Genomic DNA, 16,624 nt, shown 5'->3' on the forward strand with positions numbered 1-16,624 from the left:
AAATCCGTTACGTTATCTAGCCACGTGGATGATTATTTGAAAGAGCAATATGAGCTAGAGTTTGCCACGTATACAACGCTCGTCCAACGTCAGCAATAAATCCTCGTGGCAGTGAATTATTTCTTACTCCCTAGTAGATGACTACTCGTCCAGAGTCGCTTTTACTTTTCAAGCTTGGGGTCGGGCCTTGGTGTGTGAATCAGTGAATGTGTGATTATACAAATCATAAATACGTTTTCTTCTCTTTTACGGGGGGTTTAAAAAGAGACTCCTTTCTTCTTTGGGGTTTCGTCTCTCTCTCCCCCCCCCCCCCCCCCCTCTCTCTCTCCTTTTCTTCTCGATTCCGTATGCTCGAATTATCGGATGTGTATTCATCCGTCGCTTTTCTCCCTTCTCTCCAAAATCAGGTCTCTCGTCTTTCTTGTCAATCTCTATAAACTTTTAATCTTTATTGAATGAACTTGTTTTACTATTACCGGTTTTGTTTTACCTATTTAATCTGAGCTCTTTGTTTCTGGTATTTGTTTTAATCTGTCGTAGACTTTGAAAGTCAGAAGTTGAGTTGAAATGGCGACCCTAAGATCGAGCTTGCCCTTGCGGCTGCGGCATCTCTTATCCGGTGAAGGAGCCGTTGGTCCTTCTCTCAAACTTGACTCCGAGCCGGTTAGTTTCGATTCATGCGTTCCTTCTCATGTGATTTTGATGTATCTCTTCCTTAGGGTTTATTGAAATTACTAAGCAATTAGTGGTGCTCTGGTTGGATAAAGTTTGGTTTTTTGTTGCCAAATATTAGGATTAGAAATAGCTGCTCCAAAGTTCCGGTTTAGTTTGATTTCTCAACAGTCGATATTTTATTATATCTCTGCCGTATCCTGTGGGTTTCATTCTAGGGGCTATCTTTAGTTGCTCTTGTTAACTTCTTTACTCTAAGGCGCAAAATCCTGTTAAACGTTGTTGTTACCCGTTCAAACTCTTGCATAGTGGTGCCAACTCAGTCAAGCTTCCTTTTTTTTATTTATTTTTTCCCAATAATTAGAAGTGCATGCTTTCTATCTGGTTAGTAAGTAATAACTTGTTATTAAGCTAAATAATTGAATATAATTGGGAAAAAGAAATCTTGAAAATGAGCAAGCCTCGTAGAAGAGAACAATTTGATATTGTATGGATGAATGACAAAGTTATTGAAGAATGCAGGCAAAAGAAAAGGTGCTGAGTCCAAAAGTGATCAAAAGACACATACGCAGATCACAAAAATGAACCAAAACCAAAAGGCAAAATCCTAATACTCAAGGATTAAGAGAAATATCACAGAATCTAGCCTGGCAATACAGGAGTCCTTAAAAGTCAGCTCTGGAGACCCTTCCAAATTCTTGATATCATAGTTGGTTTATGTTCAAGCGAATAATTGATAATATTATTTAGGGCTAGGAAGGAAGAAGTCTCTTTTGGTGCTCTGTTGATTTGTTACTGTGAAGATATTCAAGGATCCTGTAGTCCACGATATGACATTTTCTAATTTCTCGCATCCACATTGCTTTACATCTTGTCCTTTATAGCTCTATGAGTAATCCCCTAAAATCATATTGTCAGCAGAAATAAGTGATGGTTTTAGCATAATACTCTGGTTTGTTCTGCTCTCAACTGCAGCATTGAGGTGGACAAAGTCAAAACATGAACATTCTATGATTTTATTGCCAATTCTGGAAACTCCACTGTTGTGGGAAGTACTCTGAGTGATGCAGCATCTGCTAAAGAGTGTTGCTTAGAATAGTTTTCATTTGTCTGATCTTGCTTTAATGTGGCTAATGAATCCCTTGAGAAGGTCCTCAATCAATCATTTTAGCTACCAATAATGGGTCACTGAATTTTGTGAGACCTTCCAGATAGCTGATTCTGGCAACATTGTAGGTGATGGCCACAAGGATCTAATGTTTAAATTGATAATGGATATGTCTGCTGGGTTGGAGGGTGACCAGAAGCTGCAATGTCATTCTTTTTTTTTTTTTTTTAAATTAAATGGTCCTGCAACATTTTTTTTTCTACACAATCTGTATGGTGTGGTAACAGCAAAGACTGACTGGATAATTTTGATTATGCAACTGCATGCATGTTGGTGCAACAAGGAATCATGAATTGGGAAGTGAATGTATCACAGTGAGGTCTAATATCATGAATCTTGAGTGTAGTATAATTTATTTTCCTTAAATATATTTCCATTTTATGGTTGGTGGTGAGGATGTTGTTCAACTTGTAGTCTAGGCAAATTGTTTGCTGATGGAACTAGTTAAGCGGAAAGGAAGCATTCACAGAATGATTCAGAGAATAAGTAATTGCTTTGTCTATATTTTATTTCTGTTGTTGAGGTGATCTTGAGGGATCTCCAATTTGGATTTAATAGAACTTCCTGATTTTTTAGGTGAGTAAAGATGATGCTGATGTGCTCTCATGCAGCTAGTACTGGTTACTTTGTGAGGATTGAGAGTATCGCATAAAAGGCATTAGAAATTATAGAAAAATTAGAGATCAAGCCCTTAGGGATGAAGGGCTGCCAAAGACAACAAAAGGGAAACAGTGCCACCCAAAATGAATCACAGACTGAGCCTTAAGTAGGGAAAAAATGGCCTTTGCCCTTTCAAAAAAGCATCCTAATCTAGTTTGGGAGCTCTGAACCTCAATATTCCTTGGTCCTATACACCCCACTCCGAGATAAATTGTCTACTAGCAGATTAGCAGGCTTAAAGATCCATCGAACAAGCAGTTCACTATAGAAACAGAAGCTCTTTCCTCTGCAATATGGTTATTCTAGGGATCTTTGGTTTTCAGGATTCTTGCACCTGTCTCTTCTATATGCTACATATAGAAGCATGGCCCTTGTGTCTGTTTTATATGCTACATGGTAGATTAGGATTTATCACTTGTCTGTTCTGTATGCTGTACGGTTCTATGCTCTCTCTCTCTCTCTCTCTATCTATCTATCTATATAGCCCATCCCCCAACCCAGGTGCAGGCGGGCATGAGACCTTACCAACCTGCTGGTCGGTACCTTGCTTGTTCTATGAGGTTAATAACATATTGCAAATTTATTTTTATTTGTGGTGATTCTATTGCATTTTTTAATAATTCTCATTAAGCAAATAGTTGAGCTCAATGTTTAAGCTTTGAATACCTTGCCTGGCTTCACTTCCTGTTCTATGGAAGTAGGCAAACTGTTAATTGTACCTTTCTCATTCTTAATACATATTTTACACATTGTAATGTTTAAAAAGAGAACATATAAACACATATGTGTATGCTGCATGAATATCTGCGTGGTCGGATCAGCTTGAGATGAAAGGAAGAAAGGACCTGAAAAGGTGAAGTGGGTTTGACAATTGGTATACACGGAAAATATTTGAATTCTGTTTTTTTTTTTTCGATTTTAGTGGCACTTTTGTAATTTGCTTGTTTCGTTAGCAAAGAAGGAAAGTAGTTGTTAAAAGAATAAGAGAAAGAATACACAGACAAGGTGATAAGATATCACTGCCAACAAAAAGATAAACGACATGGAATCCATCACTTAACCAACCATCCACCTTGCTGAATAGAAAAGTGAGGAACCAATGCCATAAATCATAAAACCCCTCAACTAATCTCCATCCCCTTAGCCCTTAGTTAACCTGCAATCCACTGTCCAACTTTATTCTCTCCCAAATAATGAAAAAATTCACATCCCTCCCCTCACTGTGAAACAACCACTACTGAAAACACCCAAAGTCCTCATATCTAGGCTTTTCTATCACCCTAATACACTGCCAAATGCCAAATGCTTTTTACAAATCATCAGCTGATCAGCTGCTACTTCATCACTTCTTTCTAGTTCCTTGACCACTGTTTTAGCATTGTCATCCTGCTTCTCTACTTCTTTGATATTTTCCAATTCTTCCCCATGAACTTCTTTATCTATGTCCTTATATTTTACATAGTTATCCACCATTATATTAGATGTGGGCCTTCTCTCAGGGCTATGTTTGGTTCTTTCATTTCCATTGTTTTTTATGATAACTCAACCATCATTTCCTCTTCCAAAACAGGATCACCCTCTTTTAGTTGACACAGTCCTTGAGCCTGCACACATAACAAATTACCATTACCTATATCATTTGTCAGCTTCACTCCAACAGATATGGTCATATGAACTGTATTCGAGTGTTCTGAGATTAATCCAACTGTCTGACAGTTAGCCTTGCTGCCCTTGCTTTTACAAACCTTTTTGAGTTTTTTACATGGACCTGGAGTGTCTAATTAGCTCATACTTCTTGCTAGGAAATATCAAGTTGATATCTAAAGGTATTGTAGTTATATATTCTGTTTATACAAGGATCCTCACCTTTCTAATAAAACTCCAAAATTTTTTTTCCTATCACAGCAATAAACCTGATTTCCAAGTGTGGAGGGTCCAATATAACTTTTAGCGCCTATTATTTTTTATACAACCCACTAACTAGCTCAACAATCAACTTGGGACTCAAGGTGCCAATACTGCAATCATTCCCAATTTAGAATGTCCAAAGCATCTTCGTTTGTCTGCAATCAAAACAAGAACCCACCATCTCTAGATCTTACCTCAACTGGATAGCCTAGCTTCCACTCCCGTGAGGCTCAACATGATGTTCCTAATAATCCTTCTACTAGATCATTGTTAATACTTCAAACAAAAAAGAATATTTCAACTAGACATTGGCCAAGCAGTTCTAATCTCTTGGTTGATTACCAACATCCTTTACTTCTATAACCCACTATCCATTTGTGAGTCTTGAAGCATTTAGTCTGAGTTCCATTTTTTCCCCTCCCATCAGATTAGGTTTGATTTGTAGTTAAACAACTCACTTTATCTAAAAGGATGAGATCCACACTAGTACAATCTGTTGAAAGCTTTTTTCTGAGTTTTTGTTTTAGGGAACTAAATTTGATTTGATTTGTCATTGAAGAATGAGTAGTTTTTTTTACTTGAATTGAGAGACAACGCTATGTTTAAGTTAGAGGGGGACCCCCCCACCACTATACATTTTTCTTTAGAATTAAAATTTAGTTAGTCCTTAGCCATGTGTTTGAAGGAATTCTCTACTCTGGTGGCTTTTCTTTTGCTTCTCAAAGTGTCAATGGCGTAGGGTAATGCTAGTGATTTAAAAGGTGTGCCTGAGGTGTGCCTAGGCACAAAGGCGAGGTGCATTTTTGGGTATGTGCCTTGCCTAGGTCCTAGGCGCAGCCCTTTCAAAAAGGTGCACGCCTGGTGCGCCTAGTGCTTCAGCCCAAGTGTGTGGCCGTGCGCCTTTTTAAAATTTTACGCTTTTTTGCTTTTTTTGAACCTAGCGGCTGGGCCAGGGGCTCCATCCCTGGACCCCTTACCACGCCCTTGAGGCAAGCCCAAGTAAGTCCATGTTAGGGTCTTAAATTCTTAATTCTCACATAAAGAATAATGATTTTACCAAAGTGGAGTAGAACCCCCTTTTTGCTAATATTGTTCATTCATTCATTATAATAAAAATATAAAATATCTTCTTAAAAGGCAATAAAGTTATAAAATCATTATTTTTTTTGTGAGATATAAGAATTTAAGACCCTACACATGGACTTGTTTGGGCTTGCCTCGAGGGGCGTGTTACAAAGGCAGCGCATAGAATCAGGAATGCAATATGTTTTACATCACACTAGCTACTTGAAGTAATGCAATTGAGGAAAAAAGGACATTGTGGGTTTTACATGCTTGAAAACGCTTTATATGTTTGGTTTTAGTTATAAATTTTCATTTGAATACGCTTTACATGTTTTGTTTATGTATTTTAATTTTAGATGATAGGTTTTTAAAACATTTATTTTAAAATTTAAGTTTATATTTTTTATTAATATTATGTTTAATATTTTTTTTGCATTTTTTTTGTATTTTTGCGCATTGCTTCAAAAAGGCACGAGGCACAAATTGCCCTTTGCTTTTTTTTTTTTTCATGTGGGATCTGCTTAAGTTTTATTGAATTTGTAGGTTCATCACTTTTCTTTCAGCCTATTTTTTCAATTCCAAAACTTCTGTGTTTTCAGTGGTTTTGGCATCAATGCATCATTAGATAGATAATCAAGTTAACTGTCTAACAGTACCAATATCTTGTAAATCTGATATATTTGTGAGAGAGTTATGGTCATTTTAGTGTTAGAGTCTCAATTGGTGACAAGAACTCAGTCTTATTTTATTTTTTAGAGTTGTATTAGAAGTAGAAAGATGCCTTTATGGGTTGGCCATCCTTCTCTTATTAAATAAGTTTTTGTAAAGCCATCAGAAAAGCTGGCTGTTTGACTCATCGACTGATTGATAAATGCAATAAAGATTGAATTTTCAAATTCAAGAATTGGTGGTCTTGTATCTTAGCTGGTTTGCTCCAGCATAGACGTGGACTCGATTCCCACAACCACCGACTTTGGGGGGGGGTGGGGGAGGTAAATTAGTGGTGCGTATCACCAAATACCAAAAAAAAAGAAGGGTTTTCTATTTTTTATTCTTCTCTTTTCTTCTCATGTAAGATCCAGAACTTTTGTTTCTTTCCTGCTCAAATCTAATTTATCTGCATTCTTTCTTGAATCTTGGATTTTTTTACTCATAAAAAATAGTTATATTAAATGTTTTTCAAGAATGTTGTACATGTATACTGTGGCAAACATTGTCAATGTTGCCTGCCCTTTCCTTGTTGTAATGTTATGCATTACAAGTTTCCACCTTTGAGGGGTCAAACCCCAATACAAAAGGTTCTCTCTGCCCGTTTTGTTTCCAAGGCATCACCTCCACAATTAGCTGAAGCTGACCTTGACTCCAAGTAAATGTCATTTCCATAGTCCTTGCTAATTGCTTTATCCCTCTAATTGTATGTCTACTAACTGTATGTCTATGCTCAAAAGGGCTCAAACTGTTATTCCTCAGTGGGTCTACAACCACTCATCAATCTCCTTCCACATGTATGTGTTAGGCCCAGTGAGACGGAAAGTCTCAAGCCCAGTATGAAGGAGGTTCCAGGCGAAGCTCTTCAGGCCCATTAGGCCCAACCGAAAACCCAGAACCTCACGAGAGTCACTCCCTCACTTACCTATGTGTACACGCGTCGCTCGCATATAGAGTAGAGCTAGGGATGCTCAAAGTTTGTTATGAGATATTATGAGTTGTACGGCCATGCATTATAAAGGCCAATCACATATTGCACAGAAGGCATGAATGAATCAGCCATTATTCTCTCTAGTTCTCTCTCTCTCTCTCTCTCTCTCTCTCTTTCTTCTTCCTCTTGTATTCTACCTTTGTCTGTTTTAGGAGGCGAGCTCCCTCGAACCAGCTCACCAACAAACCAGTAGGAGTAGGGACATATCAGTTGGTATTAGAGCCTAGCTACGATGCCCACCACCAGGTCCTCGATGGCATAGGAACGCATCGATCACATCGATCACATCGAAGGGGAAGTTTGCCAGACCACCAGTGAGTTGAGGGAAGTCAGGGAGACTCTCTCAGCTCTGGTAGGCCAGTTCGAGAAAATCTCTTTAGGTCCCCGAACCTCAGAGGTGGAGGGATCAAGAAGCAGTGGCATACGGCGAGCGTTAGTTTGAATTTCATGAAACCCCCGTAGAACAGAGGATCTCCATCGCTGCCATACACATGGATGGAGAAGCCATTATGTGGTACCAGTGGTATCGGAAAACCCACCCTCAGACCACCTGGCTAGACCTTACCGAAGCACTACGTGTGAGGTTCGGGCCTTTAGGGTACAAGAACTTTAATGAGTCGCTCTCCCGAGTAAGGCAGACTAGTACAGTGAGGGATTACCAGAAGGACTTCGAAAGGTTAGCGACACGAGTACATGGCTGGCCGGAGATAGCCCTGTTGGGTTGTTTTATAGGCGGCTTAAGGGAGGAGATAACCTAAGAAGTTAACACCATGCAGCTGACCACCTTGGTGGCTGCTATTGGGTTGGCCAAGCTTCAGGAAGAAAGACTGGACCGATTACAGAGGTTGGGGAAGCTAAGTGGGCCTCAAGCGGGCCTAAACTAGAAGGGACCTTGCCCCAAGGCTGAACCCAAACCGGGACCCCTACTACCCATGCCCACTACCACTCATAAGCCTGTTCCTCTACCAGCCTCACCGAGCAAGAAGCCGGGAGCTATGTCCCTTCCATATAGGAAGTTACCGTGGATAGAGATGCAGGCCCGTAGAGAGAAAGGTCTCTGCTATAACTGTGATGAGAAGTTTGTTCCTGGCCACAAATGTAAGACTCAACAGGTGTTCCTACTTCAAGTAGAAGGGGAAGATGACACTGTAACTCAAATGGGAGACCCAGGTATACAACAGATGGAGGTGATACCAGAAGAGGAGTACTACGTCGTATCTCTACAGGCCTTGGCAGGTTACTAGTCCCCCAGAACCATGCATGTAAAGGGGTTGATAGCCAGGAAGAGTGTTGCTGTCTTGATTGATAGTGGGAGCTCTTTGAACTTCATTACACCTAGGCTGGTTGAACAACTAGGGTTAGCACCTGTGATGGGAGGTGCAAAGACATGGAGTTGTGGATTCAGGGGTACCAGTTCAAGGTGGACTTGCACCCATTGGAGTTCGCCAGGGTAGATGTAGTCTTAGGCGTCTAGTGGCTACGGATGTTGGGCCCGGTGGTATGTGATTGGGCCGAATTGACCATGCAGTTCACCTGTGATGACAAACATTACTCACTAAAGGCCCAACCCCTTGCCACTGGAAGTGTGGAAACCATACTCAAGGCTTGCCGGCATGACTCCACACCCTTGTTGATGAGCATGGGCTCAATGCACACTAGGCCTACTACGCTCACAGGAGATAGTGAACCCACACCAATCCAAACTCAGCAACTCCAGCTATTGCTGCAGATCTGTTCAGATGTTTTCCAAGAACCCATGACATTGCCTCCCCCTTGAGCCCATGACCATCGGATTCCCATTCAGCTCGGAGCACCACCCGCCAACGTCAGAACATACCGTTACCCCCATTACCAAAGAGTGGAGGTAGAGCGAATGGTGACAGAGCTATTAGACAGGGGTTTAATTCGGCCCAGTAGCAGCTCATTCTCGTCACTCGTGATTTTGGTGAGAAAAAAAGATGGTAGTTAGAGATTTTGCGTGGATTACAGGGCCTTGAACCGCATCATGGTCAAGGACAGGTACCCCATACCCCTGATTGAAGAGTTGTTTGATGAGTTGGGCCAGACCAGGTATTTTTCTAAGATGGACCTATGGTCAGGTTACCATCAGATCCGGGTCCACCCCGATGACATCCACAAAACGACCTTCAGAATCTCAGATGGACACTTTGAGATCCTCGTGATGCCATTTGGGCTGGCCAACGCCCCTTCATTCTAGAGGATTATGAACTGTATTTTTATACCTTACTTGTGTCTCTTTGGTCTGGTGTTCTTTGATGATATACTAGTTTATAGTTCCAGCTCGGCTTCTCACTTGGAGCATTTGCAATGTGTATTAAATTTACTTCTTAGCCACCAACTGCTTGCTAAGCCCTCAAAGTGCTTGTTTGGGCACACCCAAATCAGTTATTTGGGCCACATTATTTTTGGAGGACAGGTATGCACGAACCCTGAAAAGATTGTATGTATGCTCTCCTAGGCCCGGCCCAACTCCCAAAAAGCCCTGAGAGGGTTCCTTGGGCTAACAGGTTACTACCAGAGATTTATTAAGGGATACGGAGTTCTTGCAGCACCCCTCATGCGATTACCAAAAAAAATGCATTTGAATGGGATCCGAAGGCAGAAGAAGCCTTTTAGGCATTGAAGGTAGCCATCACCTCACCACCATGGTTCAAAGTATCGATACGATACGAGTTTTGGTTGTAATGTATCAGTACTTAGAAACGGCCGAAAGTTTATTTTTTTTTAGTTTTTTTTCACGTTTTGGTTTTTTGGGAAGCTTTTAGCATGCTTTTTATTAATAAAAAAATTGGGGGTTCGAAACACCTGGAAACAGGCATTTTGGATCGTATCTTTTTCAAAAGATACCATACGATACACCCCGTATCGGGCGTATCGTATCGATACTTTGAACCTTGCTCACCAGCCACATTAGCCCTTCCTAACTTTGAGCTTGAATTTGTAGTAGAGGTCGACGCTTCAGGTACAGGAGTTGGTGTGGTTCTGATGTAGCAGGGCTGGCCCTTGGCCTACTTCAGCAAGGCTCTCTCCCCACAGGCCCAAGCCAAATCCACCTACGAGAAGGAGATCATGGCCATCGCCCTGGTAGTCCAAAAATGGAGGGCTTATTTGTTGGGCTGATGGTTCGTAGTCAGGACCGACCATCGAAGTATCAAGCATCTGTTGGAGTAGCAATTATTGTGCCCGGACCAGCATAAATGGGCTTGCAAGCTTATGGGGCATGACTTTGCCATTGAATATAAGCCCAAACCCTCTAATGCAGTAGCTGACGCCCTCTCCAGAGCTGAAAGTTTGTGCTTACTGGGCCTGTCCCGATTGAGTTGTCCACTATCAACACAATTGAAGCAAGAGGCCTAGGATGATCCCCAACTATCCAGAATACAGGCCCAAGTCTTGGAGGATCTGGCCCAGGTCCCTGGGTACACGCTTCAGAATGGGCTTCTACAAGGGAAGAATGGTGGTGCTGAGTGGATCCAAATACCATCATGAGCTACTTGGGCTATTCCATAACTCGGCCCAGGGAGGACACTCTGGAGTTCTACGGACCTACAAACATCTAGCAGCCCATTACTACTGGAAGGGAATGAAGTAGATGGTTCAGGAGTTTGTGGCCCAATGCATCGTGTGTCAACAACAAAAATATTCCACCCAGAACCCAGTCGGATTGCTGCAACCTTTGCCAGTACTCGAGCGAGTTTGAGAAGAGGTGACCATGGACTTCATTACTAGGTTACCCACATCCCAGGGGAAATCTGTAGTGCTGGTGGTGGTAGACCGGCTGAGTAAGTATGCACATTTTCTAAGCCTCTCACGACCCTATACAGCAACCACGGTGGCCCAAGCTTACATTCGGGAGGTGGCCAAGCTCCAATCTCCATGGAACACCATAGTCCATCTTGACGGACCGGGATCCACTGTTCATGAGCACCTTCTGGAAGGCGTGCTTCGCAGCTCAAGGAGTCCAGATGTTGCACTCCACTAGTTACCACCCTTAGATGGACGAACAATCAGAGGTCCTCAATCGATGTTTTGAGACTTATCTGAGATGTTTTGTGGGTGATAGGCCCAAGCAATGGGCCTAGTGGCTGCCTTGGGTTGAGTATTGGTACAACACCACCTTTCAAGTGTCAGCCGACGCCACCCCTTTTAAGGTGCTATACAGTTACGATCCTCCCTCCATATTGCCTTATGAGAGGGCATGTCGCCGGTAGCCAAGGTGGACACACAACTACAAGCTAGAGATACTACACTGAAGCTTCTCAAGTTCCATCTACAGCAGGCCCAATAGCACATGAAGTTGGCCTATGACAAGAAGCACCGAGAATTGGAGTTCTCAATGGGAGATTGGTTCTACCTACGGCTCCAGCCATATCGGTAGAGCTTAGTGGCGAGGAGGGTATTGTAGAAGCTATCCCCTCGATTCTTCGGCCCATGTCAGCCTGTTTACCAGCTAAATGCCAATTGCACCTAGTGTTCCATGTCAGCCTCCTCAAACCCTGTGTGTCTCCTACCGATACTACTAGTCCCACTCTCCCACCTTTCACCGAGTTAGGGGAGGCGATATTTGAGCCCGCGAAGATCCGAGACGCTGGGTTCACTGGGGAAGGAAGGTGATCAAACAGGCCCTGGTAGAATGACATGGGTTGCCTCAGGAAGACGCCACGTGGGAAGATTACACTCAGCTTCAGAAGCAGTTCCCTACACTCGACCTTGAGGACAAGGTCGTTCTTGAAGATGGCGGGATTGTTAGGCCCAATGAGTCGGAAAGTCCCAAGCCCAGTAAGAAGGAGGTTCCAGGCGAAGCTCTTCTGGTCCATCGGGCCCAACCGAAACCCAGAACCTCACGAGAGTCACTCCCCCACTTATCTATGTGTACACGCATCGCCCGCGTATAGAGTAGAGCCAGACACGCTTAGAGTTTGTTATGAGATATTATGAGTTGTATGGCCATGCATTATAAAGGCCAATCATGTATTGCGCAGAAGGCATGAATGAATCAGTCATTATTCTCTCTCATTCTCTCTCTCTCTCCCTCTTCTTTCTCTCGTCTTCTACCTTTGTCTGTTTCGGGAGGGCGAGCTCCCTCGAACCAGCTCACCAACAAACCAGTAGGAGTAGGGACCTATCAGCATGTTTCTGAAACTTAAGTATTTTGCCAACTTCAGTCCTTGCTAAACCACCAATGTTCCTTCCCTTAAGGAGTTGACAGAACCTTCAAGTCCTGAATATAGTGTTGACATCTGTCCGTTACTATTTCTGAAAATACAACCAACATCTGAAAATCTGTCAACATTTAATTTTAATGTAGTAGGGTTTGGGACTGACTGCCAGGAAGGTTGAAGAGTAACAAGCAACAGCAGTGGAATGAAGACATCCCTAGATTTCACCAATGAGCCACCATAATAAAGATGTTTTCAATGATGGCTTCTTTTGGTTGCATCTTCCACTTAAACATTCTTGCATTTATTTCTTCTCACACAACAAAAAATAGAAGAAAGGTACTGAACAAGATATTAATATCCCCAAGGTTGACCCACCTGCCACTGAACAAAGAAAAGTAACGGTGCCAAATACCAGAAATGAAGGGTAGCTGGTCAGTGTCTTCACAGCTTTCCTACACATGAAACAAATATGCAACGTCAGGTATTAGTAAGGCCTCTTCAAAATGATCCCACAAGTGGTGACTTTCTTATGCATAAGCATGACCTTTCAGCAGAAAGCTGTAATCTTAGGGGGCATTGGACCATTCCAGATAGCCTAGACAGGAAAAGAGGGTGAAATGTGTGTTATGTAAGCATGCATTTGTCTATTAATTGATGTTTCTGTTATTCTGTATTATACAATGTCAACCAGGGTTAATTTACATATTTGCAATCTTCGAACCTACCAATCAAAAATAATGTGCTTAGTTTGAGCCTTTGAGGCCCACACCTCAATTATTTATGCCTTGAGCCCTTGATTATGCCTAGGGGTGGCAATTTATCAACCCAACCCGTTAACCCACCCAACCCAACCATTAATTGATGGGTTGGGTTGTATCCATTTAATCTGAGTCATTAGCGGGTTGGGTAACCTAAGAAAGAAAATTTTAATGGTATAGGTAACCTTGGAAATTAAAAAAGAATGGAATTCTTTTTGATTTGTATTCTCTCTTTCTAGCCCAAAAGAATTAAAGCAAATGGCTAAGTGCCACCCCTTTTTCTTTCTCACCCTCTATTTTCTCTTCTTTTCATTTCTCTTCACCTCTCTCTTACATCTAGGAGTGATCATTCTTGGCCTGGCCTAGCCTGCAAATTTTCAGGCTTGGACCCAGATTTTGTGTGCAGACCCAGCTCGAGCCTGGGCCCGCATCAAACCCAGAAAATTCAGGGCCAGGCTTGGGCCTAATACTTCAAGCCCGACCTAGGTCCGGCCTGCAATATACTTTTTTTTTATATATTATAATATATGTATTGTATTTTATATAGTTTTATTTTAACATATAAATAACTATTTATGAATTGAAACATGTCAACACATGTTTCAACACTTGAATCAATTCAAGTATGAGAACTGTCCTCCTAAGCAAGCCCTTATATTATAGATAAAGGCAAAGCCTTCATTCTCATTCTATAAGCAATGTGGGACTTGGGAAAACACTTAATGGTTGCACTAACTTTTTAGTGTTGTTATAGGTCCCACATTGCTCAAGAATGGAAATGAAGGCCTTACCTTCATCTATAAAAGGATAGGTAACCCAAGCCAAATCAAGCCTAGCAATTAAATGAGGCCCATGCCTTATTTTTCGAACCATAGTCCTAAAGCCTAGTAAAGCCCAATTTAACTTTGCTTTTTGTATTTTTTGCATGCATTACATTTACATGTTATTTAGTTAAAAAAAATTAAATAATTAAAACTTTATTTATTTGATGTCATGGGCCCAAAGCCATTAACAATTAGGCCCGGAAAGCCTGTATGCCTGGAATGGGTCCGTGTAGGGCCGGGCTTGGGCTTGCAATCTAGGCCTGGGGTGCGGACTGGGCCTAGCATAAAGTCCTTATCATTGGTGCTAAGCCCAGCTCGGCCCGGCCCATGATCACGCCTACTTACATCCCCTCCGCCTCTCTATTTTCTTCATCACTCAACCGACTTCTTTCCAGTCAAATAGAGTAGAGGTGATTGAATCAAACTTGCGAAGTTGCCATCAAAGAGCACATCAAAGCAGCATAGTTCAACCACATCGGTCAGTTGTGGTAGAAGCAGAAAATCTAATCCTCATTGTTGATTTTGTCTCTATTTGAAGAACTTGACATGGCAACACCAAAACGTTGATCTTTGCTTGATTCAGGTCGCACATGTTGATTGCAAGTAGTAGAGGAATTGATAATCAATACCACCATCATCAATGACACCACTGAGATTTTTCATTTTCTATGTTTTTTTTTAAATCACTCAATTTCTGTTGTTTTTTACATTTTTTATGTTTTTCTCTAATTTTTTATATGTTCTTGCACAATTCCTGTTATTTTTTTTTTGTAATCTCTACTTTATAATGTTTTTTTTTAATTTCTGTTATTTATCTTCAGTTTTTTGTGTTTGTATAATTTTGTCATATTTTCCAGAAATTTCTGTTATTTTTCTATAATTTTAGTTTTTCAATGTTTTTTAAATATTTTTCTGTAATTTCTGTTTTTTTTTACATTTTTTTCCATTTTTCTACGTTTTTCTATAAATTTTGCTATGTTTTCCTGTAAATTCTCCTTGCATTTTATTTAATTTTCCATAATTTCTGAATTTCTTTTGTGTTTTAATGACTTGAAAAATTAATGGGTTGGATGGATTGGGTTGGGTCAAGACGGGTACCCATTTATTTTTCTCTAAATGGGTCATTAACGGGTGACCGGGTTGATGGGTGGGTTGAAGCTCAACCCAAATCGAACCCGCCCAAACCCATCCAATTTCCACCTCTAATTATGCTCATGTTCTCATGTCTTTTCATTTCCTTCATGCTTGCATTGTGGAATGTATCAGCTATGCCTTGCTTCAAGAATATTTTTTTAAAACTTTCAACTGGACGCACTAAAATTGCTGGAATTTTTATTGATATACATTTTATGAGGGCCTCTCACCCTCTTTACATTACTATAGTAATACAGTCATACAATATTTATCAAAAAAATATGTTGGAACTTGGAAGTTACTACGTTCCATGGTTGTGTTTCATTTATTTTTTCATTACATGATGCATGGAAATAGGGGGCTATTTATCAGGTTAACAAGAATGCAGGTTTGAGTCTGAGAGTGGCCACTTTGTGCAAAAGAAAAAAATCCAGATATTAGGTCCATGCCAGTCTACATGTCAAGACCCCAGATAGTAGGAACAGTTATTGGAAAATGGTCCTACTTACATGATACATGGAAACTTTATCATGTTGAACAATTTCAAGTCCAGGAAAAAATCTTCTGTTATTACTACTTGCTGAGTGAGTAGGATGTATGAAATCTTTTTTTTTTTTTTTTTAATATACAAGGGTGATGCAGTTTTAAGTTCATATCTTAGTCTGGAGGGATAAGATACATACCTTTGGCCTCGTGGATATAAAATATTTGAGCAGAAAAATTAGATGTGTTTTAAACTCCAAACAGCCCTATATGAGTCACAATCAAGATTACTTGGATAGGGAAATTGTTGTCCATCTAAACACATTGAGCGGAACTGAGGTTTCTGATATGCAATGTTAGAAAATGTATCATTGCTTGCATTAGTTGATTTGCATGTGTATATGGCTATGTAGTACCTGGAGTGTTTTCATAACTTAGATATGCCAACAAACTACCTGGAGTGTTTTCAACAAACTTTGTTGCTTTGTTTTCTAAGAATTATTCCTCCATCTGTTTTTACCTATTGAAAAAATGCTCAATCTGTTTTTACCTATTGAAAAAATGCTCAATCTGTTTTTAATTAAATGAAGAGATAGTACTAAGTACTAACTACTGTATGGTTAACTGCAGCCACCTAAAATTAAAGCATTCATTGACAAGGTGATCAACAGTCCATTACATGATATAGCTATACCTCTTTCAGGATTTCACTGGGAATACAATAAGGTGATGACATACCACTGTTACCATGCTTATCAATTGCCTTTGTTCTTATTCCTTTCTCACTTATTTGTGAGGTTGCTTTCAGGGAAACTTTAACCATTGGAGACCACTTTTTCTACATTTTGATACATATTTCAAGACATATATCTCCTGTAGGAAAGATCTCTTATTGGATAATATTTCAGAGGAAGATGGTCCATTTCCAAAGCATGCAGTCCTGCAAATTTTGAGAGTGATGCAAATAATATTAGAGAACTGCCATAACAAGAGTTCATTTGATGGTCTTGAGGTATGGTGGAGAATGACAAATAAGTGGTCTTTCTTTTCTGCTATCTATAGAGTCCTTT

At 40.7% G+C, this 16,624-nt stretch overlaps 1 protein-coding gene across 2 annotated transcripts in view; it reads left to right on the top strand.

Moving 5' to 3' along the window:
• The first annotated feature begins 250 nt into the window (after window positions 1–250).
• LOC148876549 (E3 ubiquitin-protein ligase UPL2-like) overlaps window positions 251–16,624 on the top strand; it is a 31,226-nt gene continuing 14,852 nt past the window's right edge. For both annotated transcript variants that reach the window (XR_016104617.1, XM_088962538.1), the window contains exons 1-4: window positions 251–407; window positions 541–663; window positions 16,185–16,280; window positions 16,363–16,566. Coding sequence is in view for 1 of the 2 variants with exons in the window: in XM_088962538.1 (XP_088818664.1) it covers window positions 568–663; window positions 16,185–16,280; window positions 16,363–16,566 (396 nt within the window). In the remaining variant the exon portion in view is untranslated. The remainder of the gene's footprint in view (window positions 408–540; window positions 664–16,184; window positions 16,281–16,362; window positions 16,567–16,624) is intronic.

Source organism: Nelumbo lutea, chromosome 1, assembly GCF_056320005.1.
Source record: "Nelumbo lutea isolate HS-2025 chromosome 1, American lotus-T2T, whole genome shotgun sequence".
NCBI classification, from domain to species: Eukaryota; Viridiplantae; Streptophyta; class Magnoliopsida; order Proteales; family Nelumbonaceae; genus Nelumbo; species Nelumbo lutea.